Source organism: Macaca mulatta, chromosome 14 (assembly GCF_049350105.2).
Source record: "Macaca mulatta isolate MMU2019108-1 chromosome 14, T2T-MMU8v2.0, whole genome shotgun sequence".
Classification (NCBI taxonomy): Eukaryota; Metazoa; Chordata; class Mammalia; order Primates; family Cercopithecidae; genus Macaca; species Macaca mulatta.
Window position 1 is genome coordinate 36,927,045 of NC_133419.1, and position 25,619 is coordinate 36,952,663.

General features: G+C 35.2%; 1 protein-coding gene across 6 annotated transcripts in view; it reads right to left on the reverse strand.

The window, feature by feature from the left end:
• Positions 1-25,619, reverse strand: part of METTL15 (methyltransferase like 15) — a 442,005-nt gene that overhangs the window by 197,835 nt on the left and 218,551 nt on the right. For 2 of the 6 annotated variants that reach the window (XM_028832545.2, XM_028832546.2), the window contains exon 7: positions 4,220-6,474. The exons of 2 other annotated variants lie outside the window; for them this stretch is intronic. In XM_028832545.2, the coding sequence (XP_028688378.1) occupies positions 6,029-6,474 (446 nt within the window). In that variant the 3' untranslated portion in view covers positions 4,220-6,028. Of the gene's footprint in view, positions 1-4,219; positions 6,475-11,639; positions 11,786-25,619 lie in introns of those variants that run through there. 2 more of the 6 variants (XM_077960435.1, NM_001260955.2) reach the window with 2 other exon arrangements.

Consider the following 25,619-nt stretch of genomic DNA (forward strand, 5'->3'; position numbering starts at 1 on the left):
TATACGTAGTCCATCGTTGACTAAAATGTTAAGTGGTGCATGAGTGTAGTCCACCTACCTTTCAGTTATTTTCCCTTTAAGACCTTCAACACACACTTTTATTGGTCCTTTTTATTGGCCTCTTCTCACTGGCTTTAGAGTACAGAACTAGAAAACTTTTTCATAGTCCTGCAACAATCTTCCATCTAATATCTCACAAATCACTAATTTCCTTTTCCCCCTCAATATGTATTTTGGAGAATCTTACTATAAAGACTCTGTAGGTTGGCCACTTACTGATATGAAGATGTAGGAGGACAAATACTTTCTCTTACCTAAATGAATGCCAAATAACTTCAGCAGTTGGTTCCTTCTATCCCATTTTTTTCTTATAAATGGAAACTCCACAAGAGCAATGACTGTGTTTTATATACCCTTTCAAGGTGTAGCGAATACTGGGAGTTTTTAATAAATAATAAATAGGAGTGAAATTCCCAAATAATAAAACAGACTATAACCCTATCAATTGCTGCTAGTGATGCAGAGGCTGCACTTAAAACTACCAAGGAAAAAAGAAGACATTCTTAACCATAATGTTCAGAAATGTAAGTTACATTTTGGTAAATCTTTTTCAGCAAAAGAATAGCACTATGTACTCACTGAGTATTTACTATATGCCCAGAATTGTGCTAACTGCTTTACATGCATGTCTCAGTCCATTTTTATTTCTACAAAGAATACCTAAGGCTGAGTAATTTACAAAGAAAAGAGATTTATTTCGCTCATGGTTTTCTAGGTCATACGAGAAGCATGGCACCATCAGCTCCTGGTGAGGGCTTCAGGGTGGATCCTCTTATGGCCAAAGGCAAAGGGGAGCTGGTGTGTAATCACAAGGCAAGAGAGGAAGCGAGAGAGAAGAGGGAGGAACCAGGTTCTTTTTAACAACCAGCTCTCTGGGAACTGATATAGCGAAAACAGTTGTTACTATGAGGATGGCATTAAGCCATTCATGAAGGACTCTTTCCCATGACCCGGACATCTTTTATTAGGTCCCATATCTAACACTGGAGGTTAAATTTCAACATGAGATTTGGAGGGGTCAAATAAACTATCTCCAAAATACAGCAGTGCATTATCTCATTTCATTCTTACAAGTTTCAGTTGATAAAAATTTATCTTCTATTTGATTCACAGAAACATGAGAAAGTACCAATAATATCCACATCTTAAAATGAAACAAATGAGCATTCAAGAGATTAAATAGGATGTCCAAGTTCATACATTCAGCTATTACATGCAGACCCGAATCCAAACCCTGTGTTTTCTGAGTCCCCAGTCAATAGTGTTATTCACAATACTACACACTCTTCTCCTCAACTTAGCACCTATAAGACTTGAATAATAATAGTTTTCCTTGTGAAATTATGAGGAATCATATCATTTGATGGCTTAATAATACAAATCTTCACCTGTGCAAGGCAGACAAGTATTATTGGTCAAAGCATAAAGATGGGGTTTAATGAACAGAAATAATTATTCAAGAATCAGAAATGGAGCATGTCCTCTTGCTTGATTTCAGCTTTGTAGTCTAACATTTGAGCAATGATATATTTGATAGGACAACTGCCAATGGTAGAAAACTTGTTCAGTATTTAAGGTAACATTACCAAAGAGACAATCTCCTGCTGTGAATATTGAAATATTAAATTTTCCTTACTTTGTTGCCTAATAATTTGGGCAGATTATAAGAGAAGGAAGTGAGGTGGTCAAAAAGTCAGTGAAAAGCTTTATAAACTATGACCATTGTATGTTGTGCAATTCTGCATTTTAAATGTTTTTTAAAATTAATGCTGTAACTAGACTTTAAAAAAATAATTTATATGTAAACTTTCTCTTAGCATTCCTGCAGATCATCCTGTGTTACCAAACATTAGCTGGAGATAGTAGCTATAAACAGATAAAATTTGAGAAAATAATATAAAAACAGTTGTGTTTATTATACAACCCAGCATCTTTAGAATAGTGTTGATTTTTACAAACCATGCTTCAATCTACATCAAACATATGACATTGTGGTTATGAGAAAAATATATCATTGATCAGAGTTTCAAATTTATATTTATCAAGCACCTCACAAAATTCTCTTTATGTTTAAATGCTTATCCCTCTCTATTATAGAATGCTGCTACACAAAAATATTAATTAGAATACTGAAGCAGTTATGAAAACTAAATAGAAAAATAATTGCAATACAATAAATTTTACAAAATTTTAACCAGAAGCAATTTTTAATTTAGTTTTTAATCTATTAAAAAGATTCTAACATGTAAGGCTTAGTTTGTCATGGTATGTGCCAAAATTACCTAATACTTCTTTTTCCAGAGATAAATTGAAACATAATTAATGTCACCTCAAATTTACATAACAATGTGAACAGAGAAGGAGAAGGGATGGTATATAAAATGAGGGAGAGTGGTTAGAAAGGTATTTTTTATTTTTTTCCTAAATAGTTAGCTTCTAATATATGCTTCAGTATATACATGTATTTTTCTCTTTTTTAGCTATTAAGTCCCATTAAGAACTGTCCCATACTTTTTGAATGAGAGATTTCAAATGAAAGTAAAATTATTTTTTAAAAGTCTGCAGTACAGACTCATTATCTCTACTTCTTAAAAACAAAAATTAGAAACAAACATTTTAAAAACCTCTGGTACGTAATACTCTGCAAAGACTAAAGAAAATATGATTTTCAAATATTTGCAAGTGAATTTTAAGAAATATTAGTTCATTTCAAAAATCTAATTAGGCATACTGTATTCTTATAAACTACTGCTTGTAGCACAACAAATAGTTTACTACAAATGAATTTAAGCACAAATAATATATCATATACTACATGAAATAGAAAAGACATATAGATATAATTAGTGTCTTTCAAGAACACCTCTACAAACTTCAAAGAACATAGTAATTAATAAACAATTTCAAAAATAAAATAAAAATAGGGATATTATCTAAAAATTGTAGTTATTAAATTTTATTTCTTAAGTAAAGAACTAAAAACTGTTAAGAACTGATGTACTACACAATGACATTGATACTATGTTAAAATGATTCATAGAAGGCAGTCAAGACAGAGATTCAGAACTATTTTATTAGAAAAGTAATGCGCATTCATAGCAACGTTAGCTTTTATTTCTGTGTACTCTATGAACTTCCTAAAACCATTCTCCAAAGCTAACCATTTAAAACTCATTCATGTATTTTATTATGCATCCTACAACAAAGACTAAGAAGCAGGCAAGAATTACTATAAAACACAGTCTAATTACAGAAAAGTTAATTTATTTTTACAAGAAAACATTTTGAAACCAATTTTGTGTTTGTTGAAGGATTTTTTCATGCACATTATTCAAGATTTTTTTCTGTCAGACTATTAGTTTCCTAGGATTGCTATAACAAATTACCACAAACTGGGTACCTTAAAAGAGCAGAAATATATTCTCTCACTGTTCTGGATGCTAGAAGTGCAAAACCATGTTAGTAGGGTTGGCAACTACTGGAACTTTGAGGGAGAATCTATTCCACGCCTTTTTCCTATCTTCTGAGGGTTCCCACAATGTATCACTCCAATCTCTGCCTCCAGCATCATGTGGCATTCTCCCCTGTGTCTCTATCTTTTCTTTCATTCTTTTTTTGTTTTTGTTTTTTTTTTGAGACAGAGTCTCGTTCCGTTGCTCAGAGTGGAGTGCAGTGGTGTGACCTTGCAACCTCCACCTCCCGGGTTCCAGTGATTCTTGTGCCTCAGACTCCTGGGTAGCTGAGATTACAGGCACACACCACCACGCCTGGCTAATTATATTTTTAGTAGAGATGGGTTTTCGCCATGTTGGCCTGGCTGCTCTTGAACTCCTGAGCCTCAAGCGATTTGCCTGGCTTGGCCTCCCAAAGTGCTGGGACTACAGGCATGAGACACCATGCCCGACCTATCTTCTCTTATAAAGGACATGAGTCATGTTGGATTAAGGGCTTGCCCTGCTCCAATATGACCTCATCTTAGCTACTTGCAACCACAATCACAGTATTTTCAAATAAGGTCACATTCTGAGGCTCCAGGAAGTAGATGAATTTTGGGGATGACACTGTTCAACCCAGTACCTTCAGTTTCTATTTAACATAAAAAATAATTCCCATACTATACTGGATGAAAAAAATGACTTAAGAAATAGGTGAAAGATTGTTGAACATACAAATATGATCTTTTATTTTCCAATCACATACAGAGATAAGAATTTTTGGGGAATATGTCTCAATCACAAACACGTATTATATGCAAAGAGAAATTTATTGTTCAAGTAGGATTCAGGGAATTAACCTAGGTGCATTCTCTTGTTTCTCTTTCAACCATATTGTTCTCCAGACTTTTTTTCGAATTCTGATTTCCCTGTAGGATTGTTCAGATTTAAATAAGCCTGTAAAGCAGAAGTAGTAAACAAGCCTGGGTACTAAAGTTAAATATTACAGAGGTAGATAAAATAAGTCTGAGGAAAATTCATGTATTTAATTCTTATCTATTTTGCCCGTGCAGTTATGCTGATATTTCATTCACTTGGATTCACCAACCAAAAATTTGTAACTATAGTGGAGAATCTTTTTTCTGTATTTGAAAAAAGTGCACTGAGCAAATTAATAGTATAAATATTATTTCAAGGATAACTATTTAAGAGAATATTTATTTCTATGTACGGTTAATCAACATGCCCCCTTCCATACCCCATGTGCCCTTTGACTAATTATCTCCAACTCATCTTTCAGGTCACAATTCAAGTATCATGTTCTCATACCTCATTTCTGACAATGGATGAAATCCTTACTAGATGCTCTTACAGTACCATATACGACCTGATTGTAGTATTTACCACTGTGTCCATTTTATATTGATTTTTGTGGTTATAACTAACATAATTTTCCTCTACTAAACTCTATAGGACATGTATTGTGGGCCATGTATATTGTACTTACCTTTGCTTTTCTAATGACAAGTGCAATACTTGCTGAATTACTGAATAAATCAGAAGTATATATTACTATAAAAAGTTGACATGTGAATTATGAATCAATCTCATCAATTTGTTAAAGAATCTTCTACCAAGTACTCTTTTCTTAAATAAACTTATACCCTTATTACAGTTATAATATCTTTGTAACAACATTAAGGGAGCATTGATTTTATTATATTAAATAGATAGTTTTCTATTTCAAATAGACTGGCTGAATTATTTTGATTAGCTCAATTAAAAAATACAAGATTGTAATAAGAGACTTTATTACTTACAAAAGGCATTGTGAGCTATTATTAAAATAAATACAATTGACATGAAATATAAGTTTTGTGAAACAACTCTTTGTAAGGATTTTACATGTTTACCTTGAGATATACAAACAAAATGGCCCATATCATACGGAAAAATCCCTTTAAAATAATAGACTATAATTTGAAAGATGAAATTTTATCAATATAACACATATTTAAACTAATATTTTAAAATTTAAAATTTGTAAAAAGCGTACATTTGAGAAAGCTATAGTAATTATTCACAAGTAAGGACATTAAAATTCATTCCATAATCATCATTATTTGAGCCAGAGAAAGACTGATGCAAATTGGAATATCTAAATTCAAAATTTAGGACATGCAGATATGATTATAATATCTTTCTCTTTGGCAGCTTGAGTTTACATATTTAAATAAACCCAACTATTATTTTTTAAAAATGTTCCTGGCCAGAGGAAGGATTGCATTTCAAGAATCCAATATGATGCAAAGATTAACACATATTTCCAGTCTTGAGGTGCTGCTGCTCCCTGAGTGTAACTTTCTCTGTCATGTATTTCCTACAGTTTCTTTTTGAGGGAAAAAAAAATGCTAAATGCTATCAATTTTCAGACTGTCCCACACTTAAACCTGTATCAAGACATTCAGGAACACAACATGAGTAAAGATTAGAGAAATTGTGAGAAAAAATTTGAAGAATAAGATGATTGTAACTTATAATTTGACAGCTGCTCTAAGCTTGGCTGAGCGCCCTCTGGGGTTATCTTGTACATCCTGATCTTGTGGACTAAGTACCTTCTTGTGTATCAATTCCCACATTAAAGGAGCTCTTCTCATAGAGACTTCTTCTGTGTTTTCGTGACCAGAACCCAACTGCGATGTTTTCATCACTTGCTGTCTAACACTTAGGTTAAATCTTTCTGTCATGCTTATTCCAAGCAAAAATCTTTTGATGATGCGATCCTCTAGTGAATGGAAGGAGAGGGCAACAAGACGGCCACCAGGTCTCAGAAACTTCTGAGCTGTCTTCAGTCCTGTGTAGAGTTCATTGAGCTCATTGTTCACAAATATGCGAAGAGCCTGGAAAGTCTTGGTGGCAATATGGGTAGATCGCTGTAGTAAGTCTTTCCGTGCATAAATAGCAGAGGGAGGAAATGCACCTAGGAACACATTTTGTAAAGACAGGAAAAGAAGACCAGTAATATTAATATTTTTCATATTTAGTGAACTAAGTTTTCTTAGAAAATTGTGGTGGCATTTCATTCATACTTTCCCCTATTATTCCCAAGCATTCTTCCAAGGTTTAAAACTATGTGGCAAAAAAAAACCTTTCATAACTCATAAGGATAATTGGAATTTAATAAGGAGCACAGAAAGAGAAATGGTGGACACATATTTAAAGAAATGGTAACAAAATCCTTCTCAAATTTGGTGAAAAACATTAACTCAAAGATGGCTCAATGAACCACAAATATAATAAACAAAAAAAGGCTGCACATAGGCACATCATAAAACTACTATAGCCAAAGATAAAAACAAAAAAAAATCATGCCAACAGAAAAGAAAATTCATTACATAAAGAGGAACAAAAATATTATTAACAGCTAAATTTTTATGAGCACACTGGAGGCCAGAGGATAGTGGAATAACATAAACAGTGTTGAGAAGAAAACTGTTTACCATGAAGGCTAAGTCTACTAAGATATTTATTCAAAAATAAAGGTTCGAAGACATTTTAAAAGAAATAAAAAGTGAGACAATCCACTGTGAACAGGTCTGCATTCAAAAAATTGAAAGGAAATACATTAAGCTGAAATAAAATGAGGGCAGGTGATCATTTGGATACACAGATGAGAATGAAGTGATAAGGCCATAGGTGTAAAACATTTTTGAAATAAATTAAAGACTTATATAAATGGAAAACTACTGAATGTTCAAAGATCGGAACACTTAACTACTGTATGTTCAAAGATTGGAAGATGGCAATACTACCCAAACTGATCTAAGATTCAACGTAATCCCTATCAGAATTCCAGCTGACTTCTTTGTACAAATTAACAAGCTGATTTTAAAATTCATATGAAATTACAAGGCATCCAGAACAGCCCAAATAATCTTGGAAAAAAAAGAATAAAGTAGCAGGACTTACATTTATGAATTTGAAAGCTTACTACAAAGCAATGATAAGACAGTGTGGTACTGGCAAAGCAGCAGATATAGAGAAAAACAGAACGTAATTGAGAGTCAAGAAATAAACCCATACCTATACAGTCAACTAATGTTTGACAAGAGTGCCAAGACCATTCAATTGGGAAAAGTCTTTTGAACAAACAATGCTGAGAAAATTGGATAGCCACATGTAAAAGAATGTAATTAGACTCTTACATCACATATAAAAACAAACTCAAAATGGATCAAAGACCTAACTGTAAAAGTACAAAGTATAAAAATCTTAGAATAAAACATAAGGCTAAATCTTCATGACTTTGAATGTTGCAAAAGATTCTTACATATGACACCAAAATTGTGAACAACAAAAGAAAAATATAGATAAATTGGACTTCATCAAAATTAAAAACTTTTCTCATTCAAATGACACCATCAAGAAATGAAAGACAAGTCAGAGAATGGGAAAATATTTGCAAATCATAAGTCTAATAAGGGACATATATCTAGAATATATAAAAGAAGTAAACTGCAGAATACATGTATATTATTTATATCATATTTTAAAACATGCATATCAAAATAGATATGTTCCATCTACTTCAATAATTGAGATAAGCAAAATTTACTAATTTCTAAATAAACCCATAAATATAATTTTCCTTAAGCTTATAACCACTGGCACACAAACAAGATATTAAAGTATAATGTTCAATAGATTTATACACAAATTTTTCCTTGATTTTGAACCATATTCCTGAAGAGTATTATCCCGTAGAGAAGCAATGTTTCTAGTACAAATTTGTTCTTAATGAACATCTCAGAAGATAACTTCAATCTTGGCATTTTAATCTCCTTAGCATGTTTCTTAAAGAAAAGTTAATTATACAAGGCAGGCACCTTAGTTCACATTTCAGTAATCTGAACACCTAGTAGTAAAGTTCAGACATAGCAGATTAATCTTCTATGGGAACTAAATCAGAGAAGGAGAGAAATCTTGCATGTATCAGAGAACTGAGAACCTGGTGGTTTAAAGTAAACCAAATTGGTGTGATGGTTCTCTCTTTCCTCTACAAGAATTACTTTGCCAAAAGTGTAGAGAATGTTAGACACTAGGGGATTTATCTTCCAACAACGAGGTCTCTCAGGAACATGAAGTCAACATCAAAACTGAAGAGGAAGGTCAGCTTCTTACCACTTGCTATTCAATTCCTCCATTTTCCTGATAGAGTATGGGTCACTGGGAAATGTGTTTCAGAGTATTCTAAGAATCTGAACAAACATGCAACTATTTACATTTTGACGCCTGGACTCAGAGGAAGTGTCAGAAAGTTTGCATTCCTTTTTTTATTTATTTACTGTTATTTTTATTATACTTTAAGTTCTAGGGTACATGTGCACAATGTGCAGGTTTGTTACATATGTATATATGTGCCACGTTGGTGTACTGCACCCATTAACTCATCATTTACATTAGGTATATCTCCTAATACTATCCCTCCGCCATCTCCGCACCCCACGACAGACCCTGGTGTGTGATGTTCCCCTTCCTGTGTCCAAGTGTTCTCATTGTTCAATTCCCACCTATGAGTGAGAACATGCGGTGTTTGGTTTTCTGTTCTTGCGATAGTTTGCTGAGAATGACGGTTGCCAGCAGCATCCATGTCCCTACAAAAGACAAGAACTCATCCTTTTTTATGGCTGTATAGTATTCCGTGGTGTATACGTGCCACATTTTCTTAATCCAGTCTGTCACTGATGGACATTTGCGTTGGTTCCAAGTCTTTGCTATTGGGATTAGTGCCACAATAAACATACCTGTACATGTGTCTTTATAGCAGCATGATTTATAATCCTTCGGGTATATACCCAGTAATGGGATGGCTGGGTCAAATGGTATTTCTAGTTCTAGATCCTTGAGGAATTGCCACACTGTCTTCCACAATGGTTGAACTAGTTTACAGTCCCACCAACAGTGTAAAAGTGTTCCTATTCCTCCACATCCTCTCCAGCACCTGTTGTTTCTGACTTTTTAATGATCGCCATTCTAACTGGTGTGAGATGCTATCTCATTGTGGTTTTGATTTGCATTTCTCTGATGGCCAGTGATGATAAGCATTTTTTCATGTGTCTGTTGGCTGCATAAATGTCTTCTTTTGAGAAGTGTCTGTTCATATCCTTCACCCACTTTTTGATGGGGTTGTCTTTTTGTTGTAAATTTGTTTGAGTTCTTTGTAGGTTCTGGATATTAGCCCTCTGTCAGATAAGCAGATTGCAAAACTTTTCTCCCATTCTGTAGGTTGCCTATTCACTCTGATAGTAGTTTCTTTTGCTGCGCAGAACCTCTTCAGTTTAATTAGATCCCATTTGTTAATTGTGTTTTTGTTGCCATTGCTTTTGGTGTTTTACACATGAAGTACTTGCTCATGCCTATGTCCTGAATGGTATTGCCTAGGTTTTCCTCTCGGGCTTTTATGGTTTTAGGTCTAACATTTTAGTCTCTAATCCATCTTGAATTAATTTTTGTATAAGGTGTAAGGAAGGGATCCAGTTTCAGCTTTCTACATATGGCTAGCCAGTTTTCCCAGCACCATTTATTAAATAGGGAATCCTTTCCCCATTTCTTGTTTTTGTCAGGTTTGTCAAAGATCAGATCGTTGTAGATGTGTGGTATTATTTCTGGGGACTCTGTTCTGTTCCATTGGTCTATATCTCCGTCTTGGTACCAGCTGCATTCTTGAAGACCTTGCATGATTCAAATTTTACATAATTCTAAACTACTTTTCTCAAAGAAGAAATGTAATATAAAATACATTTTAATGTACATATATTTTCATATAAAATAGGAAGTAAACATTCATGGAGCACATAAATCAATAAGTACTGTAGGGTATTTTTGCTATATATATACTTTTTAAATTTCTTAGCATTATCTCTAACATTTTGCAGAAATTAAAAGCATGGTTCAACATAACTGCTTAACTTTCTTGACATTTTAATGCAGAATTTCTTAATTCATAAAATAATAGAAAGGCAGAAAGCTCAATAAATGTTTGCATACTATTGTCAGTAAATATGTTTTTTAAAATTAATGAAAATGGAATGTTTCATAACAAAACCAAAAAAACAACAAAAAATGTCTGAAATCACCACGTAGTTCTAATATAAACAACAGCATTGGTTAATTTGACATTAAAGTTTGTTAGACATTTTGGCTTACTAGCTAAAATAGCACCTTCTTGTGGCAGAAGGATGGACATAATTTATAATTCATTTAGTTAGCTAGCTGTGAAACTATGACATTCCTAATTCCTTTCATTTGATGAAATCTATTTTCAAAGCATTCACCCAAAGTGAGATTTTATTAGTATTGTATATTACACAATTTCAAGTTTATATAAATCATGTTCACATTAAGTATATCCCCTAGTATATATGAATCTGCAGCTGACAAAACCACTGCAATCAGACAAGCTTTTCTTTATAAGATCTAATTTGGCCTTGCCAATGTCATAAAGTCATGCAGAATGGACATAGCAACTCTCAGCTATATTTGGGAATAGATGGTCTTCAGGATAAGAGGGGAACCTTAATTTATGAAGCTTTCCTTCTGGGGCCTTCTTACTCTTATTTGGGGAATTCTGACCTGGATTATGTCTGATGGATTTCCTGGAAGATATTTCTAGATGTGGTCTTGTCAACCTCGCTAAATCTCATCTTTAGGGACCAAGAGATGACAAGAGGTCTGCAATGAGCAATGTGTTTTGTGGAGCTTTTTCGGTACTTCTCTGGGGAGATCAAAGGCACATATCTTCCCTTATTTTAGATAGGTTAAATTTCCAGGGCCATCTTTCCTTTATAATGGTACCTCATGTCTCTAATTTTTAGGAAGAAAGGTTGTCAAAGCAGATCGTGTAAAATGAAATTAAAAAGAAACAAAAGAATATAAACAGCATATGATGCCGGGCACGATGGCTCATGCTTGTAATCCCTTTAGGAGGGAGGGATTTGGGAGCACTTTGGGAGGCTAACGCAGGCAGATGGCTTGAGACCAGGAGTTCAAGACCAATCTTGGGCAACATGGTGAAACACTGTCTCTCAAAAACAAAAACAAAAACAAAAAAACCAAAAAAACAAAATAAACAATAAAAACACCTACAATTTAGCCAGGCATGGTAGTGCATGCCTGTAGTCCCAGCTACTCCAGAGGCTGAGGCGGGGGGATCATCTGAGTCTGGCGAGGTTGAGACTGCAGTGAGCCATGATTGCACCACTGCATTCCAGCCTGGGCAACAAAGTGAGACCCTGTTTCAAAATACATAAAAATAAAATGGCATGTGATAATGGAAATTACAATAGTAAGAACAAAACATCAACTGGCAATGGGACACATGGATAAGAAAAAACAATCCAACCATAAAGGATTAGCAAGGTTCTATGAATTATTAAGCTTAAAGACAATAAAAGTCCTGTGCCTCTGAAGAAGCAAAAATGGTTTTCTTGTGAAAGTCACTATTCAGAGAGCAAGGAACAGCATTATCTTAGGAATGCAGAAGCTAGGTAAGAACAGCTGGCTCCTGATTTAATCAAGAAAACAAGATTAAAAAAAAACTAACAGATTCAATGCCTACTCTTATGCTGGACTCTGAATGAGGCCACAGGGAGAAAAATATTAGTAAGACAGAAAAATGGTCCCTGCCTTCGAGGAGCTCACTGTTTTGCAATTCTTCACTTCCTTCTCATCTCTCATATACTGCTATCAGAAATAGAAACTTGTTGTTCTGCTTTTTCGTCTGCTGAGTTTCACCACAGAGTCTAGTATGGCTAATTCATCTGATTAAGGAATAGAGTAGGTAAGGTGGAAAATCACAATTTGTGTTATTAGGTTTGACGATGAGAGAAAACCTCCTTTTTGTGTGTTATAGTCCATGAATGGACTTAGTTAACCTAGTACCAATGTATATGAGAATAGGTGTGCTTACCCCTAGTAGAGCACTTACTATACTCTTCTGTAATTACTCATTTACTTGTTTATCTCACTCATTTGACTCCGATCTCCTTGTGAGTAAGAACTATTTCATGTTTACTCTTATAACCCTAGTACTTGACAGAGAAGCTTGTGATTCTTAATTCTGACTGTACATCACAGTCACCTGTGGTGCTTTTGACAAAAATGCCTGGCTCCACTCCAGATCTACTGAATCAGTTTCAGGGGTTTATTACTCAGGAATCACTACTTTTAAAAAGCTTCACAGAGAATTTTGACATGCAGCCAAGATTAAAAACTACTTTAGAAAACACTCAATAAATGTTTGTTGAGAAGATAATGAATAGATAATAAACTTAAAAAACGGTAAAAATCCAGGATCATTAGTGCAGTTTCATTCACATCATTGGGTGTGTACGCCCTGTGTGCCAAGCCTGTATATTAAACCTATGTGCCCAAAACTTATGTATAAAGCCTGTGTGTGTCTTTCACACCTACGTACTCAAAGCTTATATATATAACCTGTGTATCCAAGACCTATGTCTTCCTCAGCCTAGAGGGTGGAGTTTAAGGAACATGGCTGTGCTTTGGTCAAGGATAGGCCAGGTAGGATGTTTACATCCTGCATTACTCAGTGAGTTCAGGGAAAACGCGTATAACTCCACTTGTTACCACAGCCATGTAGCCGTAACATGGGAAGGCCATCACTTGGTTCTATGCCAATATTGTCTGTAAAAGGTATAATTGCCCTGCTGATACTGTGCAGGTGTAGGCACCCAGAGAAAGATAGAGTCAGAGCTATCCATCCTTGCAGACTGACAGAGGGGAGCCAGGACAAAGCTCGGCTCACTCGTGCCCAGAGAGAGAAAGAGTTAAGCTGCTGACCCTGAAGCCAAGGGAGAGTCAGCCATGCAGCTGCAGGCATGGGGGCAGCAGGAGCCACAGAGCTGGAGCAAACAGCTGAAATAAAGGCGAACAGTGTAGAGTGCAAGTATAAGAAAGCTATCGATGAGAGCTGCTGCTAAATAAAATCATCTTTCACCTGCCTACGGCCCCGAGTAGTCTTTCTGCTTATCCACCCACTCCCTTCAGATCTCAACATGACATTTGGTGTAGTCGTGAACCTGACAGGGTGGGTCTATAAAGAGCATAATATTCAGTCATATCAGTAAGTGACTAAATGAGCAGGATCATAATTTTAGTCACAAAAAGCATTATGAAAATACTTTTTAAATGTCATGATATAGGTCCAGTCCATGTGATCATGGGAACCAAAGTATGATTTTTGTTGGAGCAAGTGAACTCTCAAATTTGCCAGCAATTTCACCGTCTCAATATAACTGATTGCATGCACTTAATTATACCTGATAATGATTGAGAACATCTTTAATTAATCAATTATTTGTACATGCAACGGAGCACCTGCAAATAATTTTAACCTCAGAAAATCCAAGCGTGGAAGCCTTTATTACCTGACATAGGGGAAATGTGCAAGGTGAACTTTAGTTTTGCATATTTCTTTTGCAGAATAAAATGAGACATGATAATATAATGTTAAAATTTCGAAATTTAAATTTTAAAAAGTCCTCAATATCTTCAGTGATTTAAGTTCAAGTTTTTCCCCAAAGATTAATGTACAATATTGTTGAGATTTTATATAAACTTTTTTCACTTAACAACTATAAAATCCTAAACCACAAATTTTCTCAATTCTTCAAAAGAGCAGAACTGTTTTCCTCCTTATACTTTAAAATAGAAAAATTTGTTAGTAAAACTGACTACAAAAGGAAATTAAAGGCTAAGGAACATTTAATGGGAAGATGTTTTCATGTTAAATACACTTTCAAAAGAAAGCATACACTAAACCCAGCATGGGAACAAGTTCTAATTTCAATACAATTTTGAGACATTATTTGGCACTTACTTCTCTCACAGTAATGCTAGGAAAATTCATGACATAAAGGATTGATCCTAGCTGTGAAAGAAAATTGTTAAAGAGTTCTGCCTTATTAGAGGCACTCCATTCTCACATTGCAGATCAGGTTTGTTGATAGTGGTGTATTTTAAGACTCTTGACAGTTTGATATCCTTTCTGTTTTCTTTGTCTCACATCAGCAAATTCTGATGCCTCTCTATCTGGGATATATCCAGAACCCCACCACTTCTTACCAGCTCTACCACTATGACCCTAGTCCAAGCCATCATCATCTTTTCCACACATCCACCACCAGACTGATCCTTTTAAATACAAAAATTAATCATGTCAACACCTCCAACATCCCCTGACCTTGCTCTTCACTGAACCTTGGCATGGTCCTGCCTAAGTCCTTTGACCTGTACTTTGAAGATCTACCTTCATAGCCCTGGGTAGCTTACTCCCTACTTTATTCAAGTATCTTTTCAAATACTACATAATTCAAAAGGCAGTCTCTAACTATGCTTATGAAAAACAGCACCATGTCACTAGTCCCCTTACCTTGGTTTAATTTTCTTTGTAATACCTTATCAGAAACAAATATTTATTTCTTTGCCATCTATCTTCCTCTACTAGAATACAGACTCAGGGAAAATAGAGACTGTATTCACTGCTATAAAACCTTTGCACCAAGAACAGTTGGTGGATTGAAAGAATGACTACCTTTGTACTTCCAAGTTATAAACATAGTCATTGTTAAAAAAAAAAGAAAAAAGAAAAAAAAAAAAAAGCCAAAGGAAATATTATCATTTGTATATGAAGTCAACAGTTAATGTCACTACTCTTTACATTCTACCTCAAGAGGCAACCAAAAGGCATACTTCCTTTTTTCTTCATACACATGTATGAAAAAAAAATATGAGTATATGTGCATATATAAAAAATATAAGCATATATTTATAAGACGAGAATCATCTGTAAAATAATCTACAACTTAGTTTACTTATCTTTACAAATAATTTCAGTTGTATAAATGCATTATAATTCATTTTGTTTGTTCATTTAACAAATGTTTGTAGTGTCAAGTACCAGCCAACTGGAAACACAATAGTAAATAAGATAGAAGTGGTCTCTGGTGGAGCTCACGTTGTCACCACAGCAGGAACATTTAGGATGGTTTTTATTTTTTCCATCACACACAAAAAATGATGCAATAAACAGGTGAACTGTACATTTTAAAATTCTACATAGCAGAAAAACTCTACAAAGTAAAATGAGAGTCACAGTCTGGGAAAAATATTTGCAACTGTACGTGAATCTTACATGTCTCTTGGAGCTGTTAGGTCAAAGGGTAGTTATGTCCACTTAAATTTGGATCAATATTTCCAAATATACTCTCTAAATAGATTATACCAATTTACTTCCTTCAATAGTATATGAGAGAGTCCTTCTGCTCACACCCTTACCAGTACTAGAAGCTATCACTCTTTAATTCTGATAGTAGGTCTATTAGATAGTCTGATAGTAGGTAAGTCTTAGCTTACTACTGTTTTAATTTTCATTTCTTTGGTAATTAGTAAGGTTGGACATCTTTTCAAATCTAATAGCCAGTTGATTCCAGCTAGAAATTGCTTGAACAAATCCTTTGTCCATTTTCTTGATGTGATGTTGGCCTCTGCTTTATTGATTTGGAAGAGCTGTTTATAAAATAAGGATATTAACCCTTTGTGAACTATTTATATAGTTGAAAATATTTTTTCCTGAACTGTGAATGTCTTTTAATTTTGTAGAGTTTCTGCCATTCAAAAATTAAACATTTTTATACAGACTTTTTTTTATAGTAGTTTTAGGCTTTATTAAATTTAGGAAGGCTTTCCCCACTCTAAGATTACAGATATAATCAACTCTATTTTTTTATGTATTTCTGGTTTTATTTCTTACATTTGAATATTTAATCCACACAAAATGTGTTTTTTAGTATATGAGGTTCAAATCTAACTTTTTTTAAAAAAATGACGTAGTCAACTATCCTATTTATTAAGCAGTACATTCCTTTTGTACTGATGTGAAGTACCCTCTTGATCATATACTACATTTCTATACATAGACGGATCTGCTTCTGGATTTTCAATTGCATTCCATTGATGCATTTCTTCTATTTTTCTGCAAATACCAGGTTATTTTAATTATTACTAAATATTTTTTCCAGTAAGTTTTGCTATCAGGTGGGACAACCTTCTCCCTATCATCTTCTACGCCACCAGCCCACAATCATCTTTCAACATTCTTTTCAAAATTATCTTGGGTATTCCAATATATTTATTGCTCCAAATTAAATTCAGAATCAAAGTATATAAAAATAAAAATTTTGATTGGAATTATAGTAAGTGGGTAAATTTATTTGTGTAAAATTTAATTATAATGTTGAAGCAATGCATCCAGGGAACATAGTATTTCCATTAATATTTTATGTGTCTGTTATTGAAGTTTAATAGTTGTCTTCACTTAAGTCTTGGTCATGTTATGTGCAAGCACTATGTTTATGCATATACATTGTATTCACTCCTATGAAAAAGCATAAAAAATGACAATACTTCTGTTAATAAAACATTGTGTAATGGAAATGTCGCTGACCTTCAGAGAAAGGGCTCTAAGTTCAATTTTTCAGATCACTCACTTTTTCTATGGCTATTTGATGTGGGGTAAAACACTTTACTTCTGAGTTTCTCCATTCTAGGATGAAATCATAACACTTCTCACAGGATTATTGTGAAAATCAGGTTAAAAAATGTTCAGAAGCATTTAGTGCATACTTGGCATAAAGTAGTCATTTTATGAGTGGCATAATACAGTTACTTACTCTTCTCAGTTGTAAAATGGAGTAGGTAGGAAGGGGATTTGATATGTTAACTTAAAGGTTCTGCCAAGCTTATTCCAGTTTCAGCCTGGACTAAAGAGACTGGGTAAGATAAAGGGTTATTGAAAACCCCTGAAGCATCTGAGTAATGCTTATTCAAGTTAGGCATTGGACTAAAAGATTTCAGCATCCGAAATGAAGTATAAAATTTTCCTATGTATACAATAATGGAACATTCTCGAATTTACAAAGTAGTACTTAGGTTCTAAAAATATAAAGACTTAGAATGACTTAAGTATGAAAAAAATTGTCTTTAAAAAAAAATGTAGGCCGGGCGTGGTGGCTCACGCCTGTAATCCCAGCACTTTGGGAGGCCGAGGCGGGCAGATCACTAGGTCAGGAGATCTAGACCATCCTGGCTAACCCGGTGAAACCTGTCTCTACTAAAAATACAAAAAATTAGCAGGGCGTGGTGGTGGGTGCCTGTGGTCCCAGCTACTCGGGAGGCTGAGGCAGGAGAACGGCGTGAACCTAGGAGGTGGAGCTTGCAGTGAGCAGGGATCGCGCCTCTGCACTCCAGGCCACTGCACTCCAGCCTGGGTGAGAGCGCGACTCCGTCTCAAACAAACAAACAAACAAACAAACAAAAATGTTACTTTTATCCTATTTAGTAACTGATGCTAAGGATTTTAACAGACCAAATTTCATCAGCCTAAACCTTCCAGGCTGTATTTAAACCATCTAGTCAGAAGTTTATTTTCCATAATTAAACTTCTAGATTTCTCTTGCCACCTGACTTATACAACTTGTATTTGGGCATTTTAAGAATGCATTTTTGTTTTTTCTCTATTCTTTTTTTACTCCTGTGCCTAGTTTTCATAGAGCACCTTTCTGCACAGGTATTTTTTTTTATACTAAGAAACAGGGTCTCACTATCACCCAAGCTGAAGTGCAATGGCATGACATAGCTCACACTGCAGCCTTGAACCCTGGGATCAAGTGATCCTCCATTTTAGCCCCCTGAATAGCTGGGACTATAGGTGAGCACCACCACACCCAGCTAATTTTTAAATTTTTGTGTAGAGATAGGGTCTTTCTACGTTGCCTAGGCTAGTCTTGAGCTCCTGAGCTCAAGTGCTATTCCTCCTACCTTGGCTGCCCAAAGTGCTGTGATTATAGGAGTGAGCCACCATGCCTAGCCTTACTTTTTAAGCATGTTCTACAAGGCTAAAATATATTGGAGTGATTTTAAACCACTCCCTTTGTTTTCACAGGTAAAAAAAACAAAAAACAAAAAAAAAAAAACCTATTTATTTAGTAACTGAATTGCATCTGAGGTTACCCAGAAATTGTATAGACTAAAAAAGTGTATTACCCGCAAAGTACTAAACACTGGGGATTAAAACATAGTCCTTGCTCTCATGAAATTCAAACCTAATGAAAAGAATGATATGTAAATATTGTGATAAGTGCTATAAAGAATTTTACATGCTCTTATGAGAGTGAAGAAGAAGGAGAGAAGAACATTGACCCTGTATCGCACAGCATTTTCCAAACTTCAATCCCCAACCAAATACCAGTGTATCTGTTGTCAAGTAAGTTTGGGAAATGCAACATGTTACACTCCTTTTTCCAGGATTCACAATGCCCATTAACATGGTAGAGTTCTTAAGATAACTGTATAACTTTGTTTACCCAGAATTTCCCAACTTTTTGATAAGAAACTGTTTTAATTTTAATAACCATTCCATAGTATTTATTTTCTGGATAACACACTTGGGAAAATACTGGAGGTAAACTTTGTTTTAATCACGTTCCACGTATTTAATTCTTACAAAAATTCTGAGAGGTATGAAATAGATGTTCTAATTTTCATTCAAAGGTACCAAACTGAGGGGTTAAATGTCTCTTCTCAAGTTTGCAGGGATTGTAAGTAGTCTTATTCGACTAGTTCATCTCAGATACATTCTAGGAAGTCTAGATCAGTATGAGTTTTCTCACCAAAAAAACTCTTATTTATTTTATACATACACATATATATATATATGTATTTTTTCAGTGTCCTAAGAATGTTGTTGAGCTTCTTTCTGTTTATAGATGCTCAAAACAAAGCAACAATTTTAAGATGATATGTTCACCAAGCCATCTCATCTTTTTCCTGATCAGAATTTAAGGAAGTTAAGATGAGATCACACGGCTTAGAGTGATTTCCAGAAGCTCTAATTCCATGTCTGCTGTTTTATACAATGATCTCATTTTCTAAGAGAAAATGAGTGTGGAATCTTTAAACCTGAATAGGCTTTTACTGAGAGATGTTTTAATGGAAGCCAAATCACTATGCATCGAATTGCAAGAGTTTTGCTTTCTCCCTACATTTCCCTTGGGGAGATGTGCATTGTCAGACCTAAAGACAGCGCATCTGGTGAAGGCGGCAAGTGCCCTGGTCTCTCATTCTGGGAATGGTAATGAATACCTTTGGCTTTTGTCCTTTTTGCTCTATTGAAAACAACTTATTGTTAGCTCAGGTTATTGACTGTACATTTGTCTCTTTTTCATCTGCTTTCTTGATAGTGGGTTTAAAAAAGAATCAGCTGCTACTGCTGCCATTGTCAAGATTTTTGGGCAGGTAGTGATTACATGTATTTGACTAAGAATCTAGACTCATCCAATGCAGTACATATGGGCTTTTCTTGACTCACTTACTAGGAAGGGAGCCTTTTTTCTTGACTCACTTACTAGGAAGGGAGCCTTTTACAGTTGTTTTTATATTTGAAAATTGAGTGCTTAATATTCCCCAGTTAAGCAAGATGAGGAGAACAAGCTTGTATACAAGTGTAATAAAAGGTTGAGATGGCTAAAACCTTAAAAAATTAGGCCCAGCTTCTTATATTTTTGTTTTATTTAAAGCTTCTTAAGAAATGTTGATAGAGAAGACTTTCAAAATACATTTGTTGTTATACATTTCTTATACAGTATTTTAGCAATGAAAGAACAGTGCTTCTTGTTCTCATTTCTGTGCTTCTGCACATACTGTTCCTTCAGCCTAGAATGTTTCTCTTCTTGTACTTTACATCACTTAATACTCACTGATGTGCTGTCTTCTCCAATTTGCAATTTTTTATATATATAATATATATTATATATTACATATAATTATATATTATATAAATTTTATATATAATATATGATATATATAATATATATGATATATATATAATCAAATTATGTACCACCCTGTACTACTTGTCTATCAACATCCACTAGGCTGTAAAAGGTCCAGAGATCTTTTCTTATTTTCCTTTACTTCCCCAATCCCAGTTTTAAGGCCTGGTGCACAGTAGGTGGCAAAGAAAAAAGTCCTCTCAATAAGGGATACCCTTCCAGTCCCAGACAAAGATCAAGATGTATCATAAACAATATTCTGAATGTGGAAATTCATGAACTCCCTGAAATCTTCGTAAGATTTTGCATGTACATGCAATTTTATGTGGAGATGCTCTGCTGCTTCCATCAAATTCTTAAATGACCCACAGTAGGTAAATTTCTGGTAAACGCAAATTGGGAGTTAGCTGAGTTTTTAGCTTACAACTTACCACTTCTAATGATATCACCCAAAAACCTTCTGTATTTATTTAGTTTTGTGTTTCTTTACCTCCAGAAATATTCTACCACTTAGCATTACTGGAAGCCCTGATTGAAAATCCTGTTTCATGTATGATATCAGAAGTTGGAAACTCTATCACTGATTCCTTGGCTTTCTTATGACTCAAAGAATTTCACATAAAGTAAGAGAAAATCTTGCTTAGTAACAGTCTGCACTACATATAATAATAGAACACAATTAGTATGTGAAAGTAGTAAGATATATTTCATTCATAAAAAGCACCATGCTTCTGGCTAGATAAATGATTTGAAGTCCCAGAAAGAACTTGTAATTTTTAGTTCTGGGATACCCTTATGCTACTTACACTTTTTAAAATTTAATACATTCACGTGTTTAAATGTATTGAGATTTTTAAGCTTGTGAATGAAATTAGCAACGTGCTGTGGCTGTCAACGTGATGCATTGCAATTCCCCCTGAGTGGTACGGTTTAAATATTAATTCAGCTCTTGCACCTGTTTGCCGGCATTCAGCTGTTGAATTTCCATCACATTTAATAAGTCTTGGTGACGCAATTCATGTCCTTTTGCCTAGGCTCCTTTAATATAGTGTCAAATTCTCACCCATCTGAAATTCAAGTAATATTACAAATTTCAAACTGTTAATTAAAATTTGTGAACTTAAATGGTTCCGGATAAAACTGGCTTTACTCAGTGAGGTTCTTTGTAAACTTCTTCAGAGTCTCATCTAATCCCCAACTCCTACCAGGTTAAGTCTGATGACAACATGATCTCACTATGGGTGGTTGAGATTTACAAATCCTCATACAATAGGGAAAAAAATAAAGTCATAAGTTTGAACAGAAAGGTAATGAGGAACATTAACCAAGTCCGGGCAATGTACAAAAGAAAAAGGTTTAATTGGACTTACAGTTCCACGTGGCTGAGGAAGCTTCACAATCATGGTGGAAGGCAAGAAGGAGTAAGTCATGTCTTACATGGATTGCAGGAGGCAAAATGAGAGCTTGTGCAGGGCAACTCTCATTTTATAAAACCATCAGATCTCACGAGACCCATTCACTATCAGGAGAACAAACGGGAAAGACCCACCCCCATAATTCAGTCATCTCCCACCAGGTCCCTCCCACAACACATGGGAATCATGTGAGTTATTAAATGAGATTTCGGTGGGGACACAGAGCCAAACCATATCTTTCCACCCTGGCCCCTGCCAAATATCATATCTTCACAATGCAAAATCAATCATGCTTTCCCAACAGTACCCCAAACTCTTAACCTATTTCAGCAGTAACTCAAAAGTCCACAGTCCAATGTCTCATCTGAGACAAGGCAAGTAAGTCCCTTCTGTTCATGAGACTGTAAAATCAAAAGTAAGTTAGTTACTTCCTAGACACAATGGGAGTATAGGCAATGGGTGAATACAGCAATTCCAAATGGAATAAATTGGCCAAAACAAATGGGCTACAGGCCCCATGAAAATCCGAAATCCAGTAGGGCAGTCAAATGTTAAAGCTCCAAAATGATCTCCTTTGACTCCATGTCTCACATCCAGGTCACGCTGATGCAAGAGGTGGGTTCCCATGGTCTTTGGCAGCTCCACTCCTGTGGCTTTGCAGGGTATAGCCCTACTCCTGGCTGCTTTCACAGGCTAGTGTTGAGCGTCTGTGCCTTTTCCAGGTGCATGATGCAAGCTGTCAGGTGGATCTACCATTCTGGGGTTGGAGAATGGTGGCCCTCTTCTCACAGCTCAATTAGGTGGTGCCTCAGTGGGAACTCTGTGTGGGGGCCCCACATTTCTCTGCTGCACTGGTCTAGCAGAGGTTCTCCATGAGGGCCCCAGACCTGCAGCAAACATCTGCCTGGGCATTCAGGTGTTTCCATACATCTTCTGAAATCTAGGCAGAGGTCCCCAAACCCAAATTCTTGACTTCTGTGCACCCACAGGCTCAACACCACATAGAAGCTGCCAAAGCTTGGGGCTTCCACCTTCTGAAGCAACAGCCTGAGCTATAACTTGGCCCCTTTCAGCCATGGCTGGAGTGGCTGGAATGCAGGATACCAAGTCCCCAGGCTGCACAGAGCAAGGGGACCTTGGGCCTGGCCCATGAATCCATCTTTTCCTCCTAGGCTTCTGGGCCAGCAATGGAAGGGGCTGCTGTGAAGACCTCTGACATGCCCTGGAGACATTTTCCCCATTGTCTTGGGGATTGACTTCTCATTACTTATACAAATTTCTGCAGTCAGCTTGGATTTCTCCTCAGAAAATGGGATTTTATTTTCTATCACATTGTCAGGCTGCAAATTTTCCAAACTTTAATGTTCTGCTTCTAAAACTGAATGCCTTTAACAGCATCCAAGTCACCTCTTGAATGCTTTGCTGCTTAGAAATTTCTTCCCCCAGGTACCCTAAATCATCTCTCAAGCTTGAAGTTCCACAAATCTCTAGGACAGGGGCAAAATGCTGCCAGTCTCTTTGCTAAAGCATGACAGTCACCTTTGCTCCAGTTCCCAACAAGTTCCTCATTTCCAACTGAGACCACATCGGCCTGGACTTTATTGTCCATATCACAATCAGCATTTTGGGCAAAGCTATTCAACAAGGCTCTAGGAAGTTCCAAACTTTCCCACATATTCCTGTCTTCTTCTGAGCTCTCCAAACTGTTCCAACCTCTGCCTGTTACCCAGTTCCAAAGTTGCTTCCACATTTTTGGGTATCTTTTCAGCAATGCTCCATTCCCAGTACCAATTTATTGTATTAGTCCATTTTCATGCTGCTGATAAAGACATACCTGAGACTAAGTCAATTACAGAAGAAAGAGGTTTAACTGGACTTACACTTCCATGTGGCTGCGGAAGCCTCACAACCATAGTAGAAGACAATGAGGAGCAAGTCACATTTTACATGGCTTGCAGCAGGCAAAATGAGAGCTGCAGGGCAACTCCTGTTTTTTAAAACCATCAGATCTTGTGAGACCCATTCACTATCACAACAACAGCATGGAAAAGACCTGCCCCCATAGTTCAATCATCTCCCACTGAGTTCCCTCCCACAATACATGGGAATTATGGGAGCTACAAGATGAGATCTGAGTGGGGACACAGAGCCAAACCATATCAACTACCTGTGTCTTAATTTGTTCAGCATAGATGGGATACCTCAAATTGAATCATGATTCCTATTACCTATTTAGGTGGTCACAATTATATTTAATTACTGGATATTTACGGAGTGATTGAGGTGTATTTGCCAGATGCAGAAGTCTAACCAGGAGATTCTAGCATATTTGAGACTCATTACGAAATATTTTATTTGCACCTTTTATGAATATTCTACAGGGCATGAATTATTGCTCCCACAGTTGGGCCATTTGCACTTCCCAGAGTTGGAAGATGGTAACACATAGGTGATTAACAGTGCTGCCTTTTTCTTGAGGTTAGCACATAATCATAATCAATCCTTGCACTCAAAGATAAAGTTGTCTGCCTTTCTGTAGCATACTTACCTGCAATAGAACACTTCTCAATTGTATTACAAATGTTCTTCAAAAAGTATTTATCTCTCCTACTGACATATAAGCTTCCAGAAGGTAGAGGTCATAGGTTTTCATCATTTTTCTCATAACAGGCTTGTTGAAAGACAAATAGACTATCTGACTGAATTAAAGATTACATATAAAATTCTCCGACATCCAATAGCATATGGATTTTAATTAAATCATAAATTATAAATATATTTTTTCACTCACATCCAAATTCAATACTGAACTTCCTCCTCCAATTTTTATTTTCCTACCTGCTCTATACCACTAAATTGTTCTAGAAATAATGCCCAATAAAGGCTTTTGGTTTCTAGAGGACATGTATACATTTTGAAAACCATGTTTCAAGGGCTAAAGGCATATATGTGCTATTAATTGCACTTTGGGAATTTAGCTTAGAAAATATCCTACTTCCCAAAAAAATGCCTTAAATATGCCCAAATTATTTATTATATGGCTTTTAATAATAGCTCCCACTTGGGGGCCAACTATCTAATGATAAGTAAATGAATAAATTATGGTATCTCTACTGATATCTGGTATATTAGCATAAAATTTAAGTAATATAATAAAATAGTATATAAAGAAATCTAAAATTATATACATCCAATCATTCACAAAAAATGTGAGAATAAATGAAGAGATAAAAGTAAAATGCAAAAGCATATTTACCTTTTGGTGGTAGAATGGTATTACAGGTTTTTAAGTTTTTTTTTTTTAATTCCCTAACAATTTTCTATGACATATAAACAAAGATACTTTTATAATAGAAAAATAAAACTCCTGTACTTTATAATCTTGAATTTTAATTACTAAATCATACATTCATTACTCATTAATTATTAATAACGAATTCATATTTATGAATTCATGATCTTTATGATTATGAATTCATGATCTCAATGATCATGAGTATTAATTATTTTTGCATGTGTTTGTGATATAGATTTTATGAACAACTAGACAAGGTAAATTCTTTATATTGTTTTTCTTTTGTCAAGTACCTATCACATGCCCAGAACTAGCATAGGTAGTTTTAAAAGGTAATCTCTAAGCATTACAATAATCTTGTAAATCAGAAACCATTATCTTAATTTAGAGAGGCTTAGAATAGTTATGTCATTTGTTCAAGTTCACAAAGCTAGTAAATGGTTGAGATGGAATCTGAACCTAGGTTTTTGTATGACTCCAAAACTAACTTATTTTACTGTTACTCAGT